At 40.3% G+C, this 14,303-nt stretch overlaps 1 protein-coding gene across 7 annotated transcripts in view; it reads right to left on the bottom strand.

Annotated features, from left to right (window-relative positions):
* Positions 1-2,075: 2,075 nt before the first annotated feature.
* Positions 2,076-14,303, bottom strand: part of MID2 (midline 2) — a 202,761-nt gene continuing 190,533 nt past the window's right edge. For all 7 annotated transcript variants that reach the window (XM_038588019.1, XM_038588017.1, XM_038588020.1 and 4 more), the window contains exons 8-10: positions 9,246-9,407; positions 7,622-7,829; positions 2,076-7,000 (exon numbers count right to left, since the gene is read on the bottom strand). In XM_038588019.1, coding sequence (XP_038443947.1) covers positions 6,598-7,000; positions 7,622-7,829; positions 9,246-9,407 — 773 coding nt within the window. In that variant the 3' untranslated portion in view covers positions 2,076-6,597. The remainder of the gene's footprint in view (positions 7,001-7,621; positions 7,830-9,245; positions 9,408-14,303) is intronic.

Here is a 14,303-nt window from a genome sequence, read left to right as displayed (position 1 = left end):
AGATGGCAAAAGACTTGGGCTTTGGGATTCTCTGGCCTTGGTACTGAATTTTTCAGGGTCTGAATTTGTTATGTGTCCTGTTATTCTTTTAATCCCTGCCTCCACGCCATCCCAATTCCAAAGACACTGAGCAGAATGAAAGGACATGGATGGAAGGTCATCAGATGAGAGGGAAAGAAAGAATTCTTCAACAGACCCTGACTTTGCCTCCTTTGGCTTTCCACACCCCACCTCAGGGAAGGTACCTGGGCATTCAGCTACCTGCTGTAGAAGAACAGCTCCTCCATGGCATCCAGGCAGTGTCACACTATCTACATAGGTCCTGCAGGCAAAGGCTTGAACCATAGCTAATCTGAGTCTTGGGAGAATGACTGTGATCCTCCCAGAGCACTAGAGGATGGGAGGCCTGCAAGGAGCTGCTTCAAGGCCACTGCTACTTATCTCCCACTGCCTCCTTATGTCCCCTCTACCCTGGAAGGCTGTCAAGAGTTTTTCATCCCCTCCTACTTCCTGGGATCTGATGAGATAAGAGACTTCCTGACTCATCCCTCTCAGAATAGAGCTACAAACTATAAAGCCACTTAGCTGCAATCTAAAACTGGCTTCTTAGCAAAGGGATGCCCCAAACTACCATTGCAGTGTCCTGGCCCCTTTTTCAGTGTCATCCTTTTTGGCATTTGGGACAAGGACCACCAGGAGCAGGAACCTTTGACTACTTTTTCTTTCAATGTGTAAATAATAAACTGAATCAAAAGATGATTCATTGTACCTTTACCTGCTGAATCAGTCAGGCCTTGGACTTGTGTGCCTGACAGCTGCTTGCTGTGAATTTCACATTTCTGGAATATCACAACACCCTCCCTTATCACCAAGGGAGTTAAGTTGGACAAAAAGACATGTAGATCACAATGACTTTTTCCTGCCACTGTACATGAAAGAGAAAACCAGCCCAAATTCCATTTTATGGCTGGAGTAGCAGATCCTCTGCATTCTGTTGTAAAAGACTTACCCGACAGGAAGTAGAGTTAGTATCTATATTCCATTATTTGAAAGACACCTCTTGGCCCCAAATATGTCCCCTACAAGTCTTCCAGAACATTGCTTGCTGCCCCTTTCAAACCTGCAAAGTCTATAGCTTGCCCTCCCCACCTTGTCACTGTGAGGTTGGACAACAAAAGCATTGTCTCTAGAAGGTTATTAACATTTTCTTGTTTTCTGAGAAGGAAGGAAGAGGTAGAGTAAGAAGCTGGAAGAGGTGTGAACTTTCCCTATCCTCCTCCATTAGCACATTATCGATGGCTAATTTATTGATTCTAATTATTCCCTTAGTTTTTTAAAGACTTTATTTATTTATGAGAGAGAGAGAGAGATGCAGAGACATAGGCAGAGGGAGAAGCAGGCTCCCTGCAAGGAGCCCGATGCAGGACTGGATCCTGGGACCCCAGGATCATGCCCTGAGCCGAAGGCAGACGCACAACCACTGAGCCATCCAGGCATCCCTAGAGCCAGACTTTCTGAACGTCATGTCCCAAAAGACATACACAATCTTATCTGTGGATAATAGCCCTGTATTTGGCCTTTGCCTAGGTAGCTACCTCTCCAGTTAGACCATGAAGCCCATGATATTCCAAATTCTTGTCTCTTTTATATTTTCATCTTTCTGTCTCAGGGCCATAGTTTCTATAGGCCCTTGGTCTGACAATCTGTTTTCAAGTCACTTCTGGCCCTACTCTGACCTTAAACAATAAGTACCAGCAGTGGGATTTTCTTTGTTTTCTTTGTTTTTCCTTAATTCCCATCTTCTGCCTCAGTCTCTAAAACTGAATATGCGTGGTATAAGGTCCTTAGGCCTTATACCTTCATTTCTGTAGTCTTTCTGACTTTTACCTGCTCCTGAAACCAGTCTTCGTGATTGGATCCCGATTTCTAGACCCCCTGGATCTTCTCTGCCCCAGTCTCTACCTTTAATATGATAACTGATCTCCACCAAGTCATTTAGACAATGCCGGTAACCCACGGCCATCTCCCTTTTGATCTTTCCCCAATTTAAACTCCAGTGAGAGAGAATCGAGAACTCATGAATACATATATATTTATTTATTTCATAATATAGCATTTTGGATGGCTGGGATATTTTAGAAGGATGAGGCTGTGTAATCCACAGATGCTCAGATTTCTGTCACTAGGAGAGATACTAGTGGTCCAGAGCTCCCAGTACAAACAAGCCTGGGATAAAATATTTGATAAAAAATAGTCTGGCAGTCTAATAAATATTCTAGCCAACAACAACAGCACAGTATATGTCTGAAGTAAAAGGCAGTTTTACCTGCCCTGAGGGCAGTCAACCTGGACAACCTGTAAAACACAGCCAAATACAGCCAATGGTTCCAAGGCTGCAGCTGACTTCAGGAATGGAAATAAGCATGGGAGTGGTTCTTATATGTCAGCCTCACATTCTCCATTCTGTTGAGGAAAGGGTATCAAATATTTGAGCTTATCAAAAAGTCCATCCATGGATTGCTCCATCCAGGTAGTCATATATAAATATGTAAACCATGGAAGCTTAGAAAATTCACCTGGTGTATTTAAGGTGAAAAGAACATATAAGTGATTTTGCTGAAATCTGAATTTCACTGCATCCAAAGTTACATAATGGAATTATATGATAAAAATACAGATGCAGTAATTCTTACTTACAAGTAGTCACAACTCCAATGTGGCATTAACATTTCTATCATATTCTCAAAACAGGTTTAACTTTATTTTGATTATTTTTGTGCTTGCTTTAATAAGACAATATAAAAAGTGGAAACAAGCATAAATTGCAGATAGAAAGAATAATCTGCTAGCAGAAAGGATTGTAGGAGAATAGATTGACTAGGGCAACAACAATGAAAACTGAAGGCATCACCTTCCTTGAAGATGTTAATTAAATACAGGTCCTATTCCCTTTGTCCAACTGGGTTTATTTAGCCAGAGGTAGTCAATGACCGACTTCTCTTAAGGTCCTGGGCATTGCCACGATCTACAAAAGCCTTGAAGTGTGTTTTCCGGGACTCACCACACCCCCACTGAGTGCTTTATCCCCATGTTGTTTCTTGGAAAGCACTTTTCATTATTTGACTCAGAAACTTCATTGGTTACCTCAAACCCAGTTTAATTTCCTACATTATTCAGTAGGCTAAGCTCTGAGTGATTTTTTGCTCTAACCAAAACTTAAATTCATCTTCAAAGAATGGTTTGAAAAGATTCAAAAGTTCTTGAAAAGAATGGTGCCACACACTCTAGACAGTTCCCCAAGTTAACTTCCAAAGAGCTTTTGAGGCGGACAGTAGTCATTTATATGTATGAATCCTGGGACATTTGCAAAGTAATATCAATACAGCCCAAATGGAGAAGTAACCAAGCTTTTCTGCCCAGGAAATAACAAACACCGAAATGTATACCAGACTACAACAGGGAAACTTTGCTTATTCATTCGTTCGTTCATACATTCATTCAATAAACATTAGTCAGGCAACTACTCTGTTTCACACACCATGCCAAATATTAAAAATACAGCAACAACAAAAGACACAGTCCTTGCCCTCAAGGTATTCACAGTCTAATAGGGAAGATCATTATTATACATTAAGCTTTTGTGTGCATCAGAATTACCTAGGAACTTGTTCAAAATGTAAAATTCCACTTATGTGACAAGATAGTCAATTAAGTAGATCAGGAGTGGGGTCTAAGATCAATTGTTCTAACAAACACCAGAGGTGACTAACAGGTGGTCTGAGGACCACCACGCTTTGAAAAACACTGCCATATAATGTGATTATTGCTAGAAGCGGCCCCCGGGGGTGGGGGGAGTGAGGAATGCTCAGGGTACCATGAGAGCTCAGAAGAGAACATACGGCAGTCTGGGGAAGGGTCAGGAGTTAATCTGGTTGAGAGAGGAGGGGGTGGGGAAAGGTAGTCCAGGCTAGGGTCAAACGTAAGGTAGGGAAATTGAAACTGTCCCAGGCCACTAAAACCAAAAGAGTGCAAAAAAAAAAAAAAAAAAAAAAAAAAAAAAAAAAAAAAAAAACAGGAATAGCTTCAGAGACCCAAGGATAGAGTAAAGAGAATTGGACTGGGAAGGAGGGGGCATGTTCTTCATTTTTGTAGCATTTTCACACTGTTCCCTTAATGTAAGAACAATCCCTGTTTACTCAGGGCATCAAAACTGTTAATAATATCTCTATTCCAGGCCCAGAGAACAACTGGTATGAAGTATGTACTCTATGTCTACAGTAACAAGTGTAAGGAGCAAAGTGGCAAAAGATGAAGCTGGGAAAGCAAACAGGAACCTGAAAAGCCCAACCCTAAGTAAATGGGACCTTCTACTGAATGTTAGGGGAGCCACTGAGAGATTTTATGAAGGGGGAAATCATTTATTTTGTTTAAAATCTCCCCCAAGGAGAGACCAGAGTAACTCAGAAATGAAAGGCATACATTTAAAGCACCACAACAGTGTATTGGGGCTGGAGCTGGGAGGAGGAGGTTAATATTTGTTGTGCACTTTGCTACATGCCAGGTGTTGTGCTAGGCAGTTTATATGTGCTATCTTTTGAAATCTTTGCAACAGCCTTGTGAGGTAGGTATTATTTTACAGAAGAGGAAACAGAGGCTCAGAGAAGTGAAGTGCTTATATCCTAGGTCACACCGCTCGTAAATGGCATTAGAACTAGGATTGTTTTAGTCCAAAGGCTATGTATAAGCTTTCCACAGCAGTAAGCTATTTCCTAGCACTGCTGGATCTGATTGAAGTTGCTCATTTCCTAATTAGCAGAAATTACATCTGGGCTTTTTAACCAAAAAGCCAACTTTGCTGCTAGAATACGTAAGTTTGAGTCTGCCATCTGAATGGGCATCAGTCCTGCTTTCCATGTTAGGTGAATAAACAATACAAAGCTGTTATTTAGGGGATTTATATAGATACTTTGTCTCTCCTACACAATAGTAAGGCATTTGACAGCAAGGGACTGTGTTTTATCAATACATCAGCAGCAGAGTGGTACCCGGCATCTAGTAGTTTGTTGAACGAACGAACGAACGAACGAATGAATGAATATCCACCAAGGTGGTTGAAAGGAAGAGAGGAGACGTTTTAGCATTGTTTCAAGACTCTAGTCTGTGGCTTGTTACAGCTACCACTTTGTACAAAAGTAGTATTTTCGCATCTCCCAAGACGTAGACTCCTTGAAGCAGACTTATCTGCTGGGAAGGAGAAAACTCTGATTCTGACATCCCCAGTCTCTGCAGTGAAACTGACAAAAGCAGAGACCATAAAACTTGATGCCCTTCAACAATAGTGATGAAGATTGGGATGAAAGTTACATTTGCATTTGCCAGGAAGGGTTGGCTAAAGCAGAGGAATAGTGTAAACAAGGTCTCATAGGAAACAATCCTTTAACCTGTTGAAAACAGACGGTTCTCAGGCATTCTCAAGCACTTCAGAAGTGTTTTATCTGAAAATACAAGTACATTTATATGCAAATGGTTGTTGCATCTAAAACACTCCATTCTTACTGATTAAGTAAATAAAGTTCCTAAAGAACGTCCATTGTGCAACTCTTGTTTTAGCCTAATTCTAGTAACTGTATGTACTTGAGAGTAATAAAACTATTTCTTTGAGACATTCTGTGATGGAATTTTTAACAATTCAGATGAACCTCCTGCATTAGGTAGCCTCAGTGAAACCGTGCTACATATAATGCTTCTACTTGGATCAATTTTCTGCCCAGCATAGCATCTCTTGGGCAATCTTGTCCCTCAAACTCTCTTAAACCAATTTAGAGCTCTTCCCACCATCAATGTCATTATTGCACGTGAATGTCTGTGTGACAGGAGAGAGAATGGGAGGAATGAATGGAGGGAGGAAGGAAATATTGCCTGATCTTGATGTTCCCTTTAGGGGACAAAAATGGATGCTATAATTTAGTTTCCCTTCCACTATATTTCTTACTCAAATGAGCAAATCAAAAAATTTACTATGTATATATAATTATAAAATGAATATATAACATATTATTTATTCATTTTATATATATATATTATATATACACATACATGTTTTTCGCTATAATAAATCCTTGATTGTAGGCTTTTATCAAAAACTACATATAATGTGTGATCCTTCCACACTTCAAATCCTACTTAGCCAAACTAGAAAGGCCAACATGTGCCCATGCACACCCTTCTGGCTGGCTAGCCCCTTGTTCAGAGCATCTTTCTACATTATCTACTTAGAATTATCCTAATTCCTTCCAAAATAATTTATACTCCCAGATTACTGGGAATTGTTAATTCTCCAGTGATAAGAGGGGTATTCCCTAGATTTCCCCTCCAATGGCTTGAACTCAGACTACTCAGACAATTCGTTCTGAGAAACTCAATACCTTAATTCAAATATAGGCTTTAATGCACAAAAATTAAATCTGTAATATCTAGTTATTTTGGATGCTTCAAATGAACTTCATTTTGTATCTTGTATATTGGACACTAACTGAGGTTTAGGAAGGAAGGAAGTGCTGAACTAGAGAGCCAGTGAATTATATGCTCTCTTGAAACTTAATGGCAAGCTTTCATCCCAGAAACATAAGGGGATTCTTGAGGCCTGCAGTTGCATTCCTGCCGCTCAGGGTAATCAATAAAATCTGGGGCAGGCAAGCCAGACAGGATCATGAGGGATTTGTTCCAGATTGTGAATGTTGGACAAACTGGAAGAATGAAGGTCACATCAAAAGTATGAAGATGGAGAGAGTTAGCTGGGTCATAGAACGACAGCATGTTGTTGTCATAATCCAGAAGGACACCCAGACGCTTCAACTGTGGGGGCACATCCACCAACATTTCCTTGTTGTTATGTCTCACTACAAAGTTACTATTGCATCGAGAGAAGACCCATGAGGAGGCATTCTTGCCAATCCATTCGTTCTTGGGAGCAGACTTGTAGGCAATACCAATTGCATACCTGTGAGCCCATGGAAAGGAGAGAGAAATGAACATTTATTAATGATCTGATTTGTGCTGGACACCACATGGGATATATAAGAACTCTAATGCGTGCTTCCCCCTTTACAAAATAGTTTACATTTTAGGCCTATAACGTTCATAGCATGAGAGCCGGACAAAGTCAGCAATTAGAGTGTTGGAGTATGGGGCACCTGGGTGGCTCAGTGATTGAGCGTCAGCCTTTGGCTCAGGTCCTGATTCCAGAGTCCTGGGTTTGAGTCCCACATCAGGCTCCCTGTAGGGAGCCTGCTTCTCCCTCTGCCTGTGTCTCTGCCTCTCTCTCTCTGTGTCTCTCATGAATAAAAAAGTAAAATCTTAAAAAAAATAGAATGCTGGAGTAATTTCCAACTCCTAGCCCAGTGTGTTTCTCAAGATTTTATTTATTTTATTTTATTTTATTTTATTTTATTTTATTTTATTTTATTTTACAAAAGCCAGCCAATTTTTCTAGGAGTGGTTTTCATCACATGTCTTTTAACCTTGACTTACTGGTACTATGTTTGTACTATGGAACTGTATCTCCCAGGAACCTAACAACAGGGGAAAAAGGGAGAAAAAAATAAAAGCAGGATCTACTCACCAGGTGCAGGAACCCATAACTACCTCCCAGTAGTGGCAGCCACTGTCAATGAATATATTCCCTGCTGCCCCATAGCACCCTGTGCTGCTAAACCTCTCTGGGGTATGGCTCTTCTTCAGAGAGCTTTCATCCTTCTCCATCTGCAACCCATCATTGGAGATCTTCAACTTCTTGTGAGTCATTTTCGGATCCAATTTAAAGGGTTGGCCTGAAAAAAAGTAGAGAAGAAGAAAATGCATGAGCAAGTATTTAAGAATGCCATCTTTGTCCCCTAGGACTATCACTACCAGGGGATTCTTGATATGATTCTTGATATTCTTGGGCCAGTGCGAGCTGGCTGCTATTTTTATTACATTATGGAAATAGAGACTGAAGGCATCGTTTTCAATAAAATAATCAGCTGCCCCCCATATGTTATCAAATTAAAAGAGGGCTCTCAGGACCTCATGTTCTCAAATATGTTTTAAACTCTGCTTTATTTCAGTGGGTAGTTTGGGAGTTAAGTAGATCTTAGTGGAAGGAGTATTCAAGGTGAGATAGTGTGAGGGGAACTGATGAGGTTATTGCTGGTTGGTGACAGAACAAAAAAATAAGAACTCAGTAAAGGCCATCCTTCTACCCTCTTACAATTGGGATATAAATAACATGATTAAGTGACTTCATTAGAGTGTCTGATACATCATGAATGATCAGAGAGAACATTTGTTGTGTAGGATCATTCACGACAGAGAATTCCTTAGAACCATTAAGACGACACAAGTGACTAGGAGCCAATTGCTGGGTGTGGCAAGAGCTGGATTATACAAAATGGGTCTGTGGCAGACACTGAACACAACACCCATTCCCTGCTTTTTCTCTTTTGTCCACTTTCACTATAGAGGCCAGAAAAACTATAAAATATTCCTGTTGCTAGCCTCTCTTGCTGCTAGGGGTGGCTAATAAGATGGAAGTGAATGGAAAGAGAAGTCAGACAGATTTGGGGACACTTCGGGGAAAGTGCCTGCTTTCCCAATAGAAGGAGACAGCCATCACATGCACCAACCCTTTTTTCCTTTCCCTATCTTAAAAGGAAATATGACCTCTGGAGGTAGCAATGGCCATATTGTGACCATGTGACAATAAGTCAATATGCAATGGGAGAAGGAGCCTGGGTCTTCTACAACATCATTAGCATAGAACGAGCTGCTGCACTGGCTCTGAACTGCCCACCTTCAAACTTCTTGCTATATGAGAAAGAGAAAAAAATACGATTTGCTTTAGCTACTCACAAATACTATTTATTAAGCTGAGTTAGTTGGATTTTCAGTCAACTTCAGTCAGAAGCATTCCAAACAGGTATGGCTTCTCTGCAGAAGGATCCTACCAGATTATCACAAATAGTACTGTTTTACACAATTGTTTGCTCCAAGCATGGGATGGGGTACAGAGAAAAACCCTGTAATAACACCCTCTCCAAACACCAGCTGCTACTACATATACTTTGTGTGTATCTTTGTGCTCATGTATTTCCCAAGGTCACCAGCAAATCCCAGGCCCAAAGCACAAACTGCTGTGGGTGCCTGCTCAGGACCTCCCTGGTGCAGAGGGGAAATGGAACTCTCCTTTTGGAATCACCATAACGTACTATTTGTTTTTAGTCGGGTGGGTTCACTGTTCCGGCTGCCTGCTTGGTTTATGGCTTTAACAATGAAGATGTAGCGGGTCCCGCTCTGAAGTCCATGCACTGTGTAGTGGTTCTGTTTAATGTTGGGCACAATCATCCAGCTATCCACTGAATTGTACAGGCCTGTAAAGAGGGGAGGAAGATAGAACATTAGCCAGCAGATAATAGAGGATGAGAAGCACACTGACAATTCATTAAAAGCCCCCACTACCACCACCAAAAAAAAAAAAAAAGTGAATTTCATTTTGTTTTCTTTGGAGTCCCAGGAGACAGAGTGAGGTAAATATCTTCTGTTTCTTTTCTCCCACGGAGCTAGGCTTAGGCCAGGCTCCCTGCCTCTGATAATTGAATGTCATCACTCGTGAAAGTTAGGTTGCTTCAGTTTTCTGCCCAGTACCATAGGAAAGGCCACTCTACAAAAGTCACAGAATCATCACTTTTATGGAGTCTCTGGATCTTTACACCAAAGGTCCAATCCTCTGAGAGCTGACTCTAACCTGGTATGGATGGAGCAGTCCTGGGCAGAGCACAGGAACATGGACTGTCAGAGCCAACAGGACACCCACACACTGTATTTCCCTCATTTGACAAATGGGAAACTGAGAGAAAAAAGTGACTTGCCCAAGGCCACAGACAGATGGTGATGGTGCGGAGAGTGTAATCCTGGTCTCCTTAACCCTAGTCCAGTGTTTTCTCCACCCACTACATGACAATTCATGAGGTAGATAACAATATTCCTTTGTCCCTGCAAAGTATTGAAGCTTCCAGGGCTTATGTATGGCTCATCTCTCCCACCCCATCCTCACCCTTACTTCCAAAACTAACTAGGCTCCAAGGTATCATAGGGAAGCCAAAGAGATGGCATGAAAAACAAAGCCAAAATTGCCATCTCCTCACTTGATACTACCCATTTTTGCCCCTTCCTGGTTCTAATACTCATTTGAAATAGGATGGTCCAGGAACACATTGTTGCCTGGAACCTTCTTCCCTCTCAAGCCCAGAGATCTAGGTTTCTGCTTTCAAAACTCTTTGGACCATAAACACTGATTTAAACAGAGAAAAATGTGCATAATTAAAAACACGTATTTGGATAACTGTGAGTAAAAGAGGGGTTGCTGTTCTATTTGTGAATTATCGAGGCTTCTTTTCTTCTGTTATCTGCTTTTTAATCAGTTTCCGGCTTTTTAACCACAATTCTACCAAAGCATGCAAAAGAATGGGGGCATGAAACATGAGCAGTAAATTTAGTCACTTCTATGCAACCCTCATAAAGGATTTAGTGAGGTTGAAAATTAAAAATAATCATGAGTGTTTTAGCAAAGAATAATAATAATCATTAGTGTCTTGAAAGAGATCCGATCATGAGGGCTTTATAATGAAGTTGATGGGAGGTTAAAAAAGTCTAAAGTAAAACTAGAAAAAGAGGCATAGTGGAGGGCAAACAGAGATGTCCTAGAAAGAATAACTGGTGAAGAAGCTCAGTTATGCTCATGAAAGGCAATAAGGATAAGGGCCAGGAATAATGTTGGAGGGCTTGGTTATCCACGTGCCAATTCACAATATGAATGATAAACTGCAGAGGGAAATAAATGATCTTCCAGATATACTTCTAAAAGTATAAAACAAAACTTCACAATGAAGTACTATGTAGCTATGAAAAAGAATGAGAAGGATCTCTATTAAATGATATGGAGTGATTTCCAGGGTATACGGTTAGTGGAAAAAAAGCAAATAGCAGAAGAGCATATATAGTATGCTATTTTTTTTTTACAAGAAATAAAGGCAAATAATAGAACATACATATATTTGAAGTTGATGACCTATAAGGGATAGGGGTAGGGGCATGGGATTAGAAAGATATGGGAGAGAAGGACACTTCTTTGAATACACCTTTTTTTGTATTATGTTCCCTCTGGGAAACACATTGTCATTCTATGAATTCATAAAATCACAATTAAATCAATATGAGTGGGAAAGAGTGGAGACTAAAACCAAAGGCAAAGTGACACCAACGAACCCAAACACACTTCAAATGAAAAACAACCACACCAAAGGGATGGGGGCAGGAGGAGAACTGAAAACAAATCCTGAACTATTGTTTGTTTCTGTAGTGGTATGGGCAAGGCACTTCCGAAACTGTTGCATATATTATGGGATTAAACAAATGAACACGTGTGTTGATGTTGTTAGGAGCCAGGGTTCTCACCGTGGAAGGAAGAACAGACAAACATGGAATGGGGAAAGGCAAGAAAGAACTTTTGGAGATGGACTGGAATTGGTTGGAGGTATTGGTATGAACTCGTGATTTCTACATATGTGTGTATGTGTATTCATATGCACATGCATGTTAGGTATGTGTGTATGTATATTATGTGTGTGCATACGTGTACATACATAGGTATATGTGTGTATTTCTAGTACCCAGATCCTGTTCTCTAATAACATCCTTCCATTAAAAAGAACCAGGGTTCCTTGGAAAAATGGCTGATTTCAAGGCTGGGGCAGGATAAAGTCCATATGAGCCTAGAATCTTTTGTCACGCTAGAAAGTAAAGAAGTACTCAAGAATATGATGGGAAGATATAAGGACCCAGGAGATAAATGGCCCTTACTGGCTAAATCTGGACAATCTGAGCATCAAAGTAAGCAAGGGCAGTGAAGAATTCTAAATCACTGAAGAAAGTGAATTCATGAGTCCATACTGATAAGTAGAAAAATAAACAGGGGGCAAGTATTTTGCTTACAGTAGAATGCAGAGCGCCAACTTGTAAATGTAGGAAGGGATGCTCATTTGGAAAATCATCATTTTTGCAATCATCAGAGTAAAAACTGATGGGTTTGATGAGAAAGCAGGACATGTTTATTGTCTCAGAGTATCACCACACAGATTGCTTATTAGTTGCAAAAGGAAAAATAGTAACTACATGGTTAAGAAATCCAGCGAAACCTTTGACCAGCTGAACAAAATGAGCATCATTAACGAAGGGCAAGTGGACATCACATGGCTCCAGATGTGATGTCCTAAGGAGGACAAAACGTTTCCAATGTAGTATTCCAGCCATGAATGCATAATCTGAATATAAATCATGAGGAAATGTCAGAAGAACCCAAAATAAGAGACAGTATAATAAAGAAATAAAAGGACATTTTAAGAAAAGATGTCAATGTCATTAAAGATAAAGAAAGGCTGAGGAAGTGTTCCAGATTAAAGGGGGCCAGGGAAAAATGATGATTAAATGCAATACTGGATCCTCAACTCTAAAGGACAATATCGGTTTCTTTCTATGCTATAAAGGATGTATTGGGTCCAGGTGTCAAAATTGGAATATGAATGGTGAGATCAGAAAAAGTATTGTAGCAGATCTCTTAAAGCTGATAAGCACACTGTGGTTATATAAGAGTTTCCTTATTCTTAGAAAACCTACACTGAAGAATTTAGTGGTAAAAGGTCATGATGCATGCAATTTACTTTCAAATGGTTCAGAAATAGAGATAGGTAATGCTAGCAAATGATAAAGGAAACAGGACACAATATCAAAAAATAGATGAATCTGGGTAAAGAGTATACAGGCATTCTTCATGTTACTCTTACAACTTTTCTGTAATTTTGAAACCATTTCTAAATTTTGAAAAGGTAAAAATATAGGATTCCCTGGATATCACTGAGACTTGGCAAGATGGGGTTGATGACTGAATTATGGTAATGGAATTATACAACTTGTCCAAAAGGGAAAGACCACAGTATGGAAATCCATGAACCTGAGTGTAAATGTATGGTGGAGAACATTTGCATGCAAATAAAAAGGAGAGGAAATAGTTTCATATTTGTGGCAGTATATTACAGGCTGCCTGGTCACATGGAGGGTATAGACAGTGCTTTCATAATGCAAAACACAAAACTGAAATAGAGGAAAGATAGACAGTAATGGGGAAGGCAATCAGCCAAACAACTGTTTGAATTCAGCTAACAGACCATCAGAAATATTACTGGCTTGTGACCATTCCAAATCTTAGACGACAAGGGGAGATAGTTACAGATAAAGGGAGAAGCTTAAAAAAGAATAAGGGGAACTACTTCTCCAGACAAAATTCTAGCCAACAAGAAAGAAATTTCTGGTTAAAGAAAATGTGGAGATTGATTATTTTAAGATTCCTCAAATAAATAGTATCATGTAGTATTTGTCCTGTGTCTGGCTTATTTCCTTTAGCATAATGCCCTCCAGGTTCATCCATGTTGTCATGAATGGCAGGATTTCTTTCTTTTTTAAGATTGAATTATATTTTATTGTACGAATATACCACATTTTCTTTATCCATTGATCTGTTGATGGACAACTTTTTGTATGTCAATTATTCCTCAACAAAGTGGTTTAAGAAGAGAAAATGTGGAAAAACCTCAAGGGAAAGTAGCTCTTAGAGTCAAGGTTCAATCAACAGTGGCATAACAGTGGTAGGCCAGACAGATGGTTAGGACTGGGACCTTGAATCTTCATGACTATGTATTTTCAGTAAGATAGTTTCATCTTTAACAATTATTTATTTGTTTGTATGGTGAGAGGGGGGAGTGGGGGGAGGGCAGGGCAAACAGACTCCCCACTGAGCACACAGCCAGACACAGGGTTCAATCTCACAACTCTGAGATCATGACATGAGCCAAAATCAAGAGTCAGAGACTTAACCAACTGAGCCACCCAGGAATCCCTAAAATAGTTTTGTCTTACCTGCTCATTGCCAGACAAAATTTTGCTCAGTGTTCTGACTTTGTCCCTGTCCTATTCCACTTTTGTTTTCTTTCTTTTTTTTTTGTCATATTTTATTTATTTGACAGAGAGAGAGAGAGAGTGAGCACAAGAAGGGGGATCAGCAGGCAGAGGCAGAGGGAGAAACATGCTGCCCAATGAGCAGGGAGCCCAACTTGGGGCTCCATCCCAGGACCCTGGGATCATGACCTGACCTGAAGGCAGACACCTAACCGACTGAGCCACCCAGGCGCCCCTTATTCTGCTTTTCTATCAGTAAC

The sequence above is a fragment of the Canis lupus genome, chromosome X, assembly GCF_011100685.1.
Source record: "Canis lupus familiaris isolate Mischka breed German Shepherd chromosome X, alternate assembly UU_Cfam_GSD_1.0, whole genome shotgun sequence".
NCBI classification, from domain to species: Eukaryota; Metazoa; Chordata; class Mammalia; order Carnivora; family Canidae; genus Canis; species Canis lupus.
This window is presented reverse-complemented; position numbering and strand designations above follow the sequence as displayed.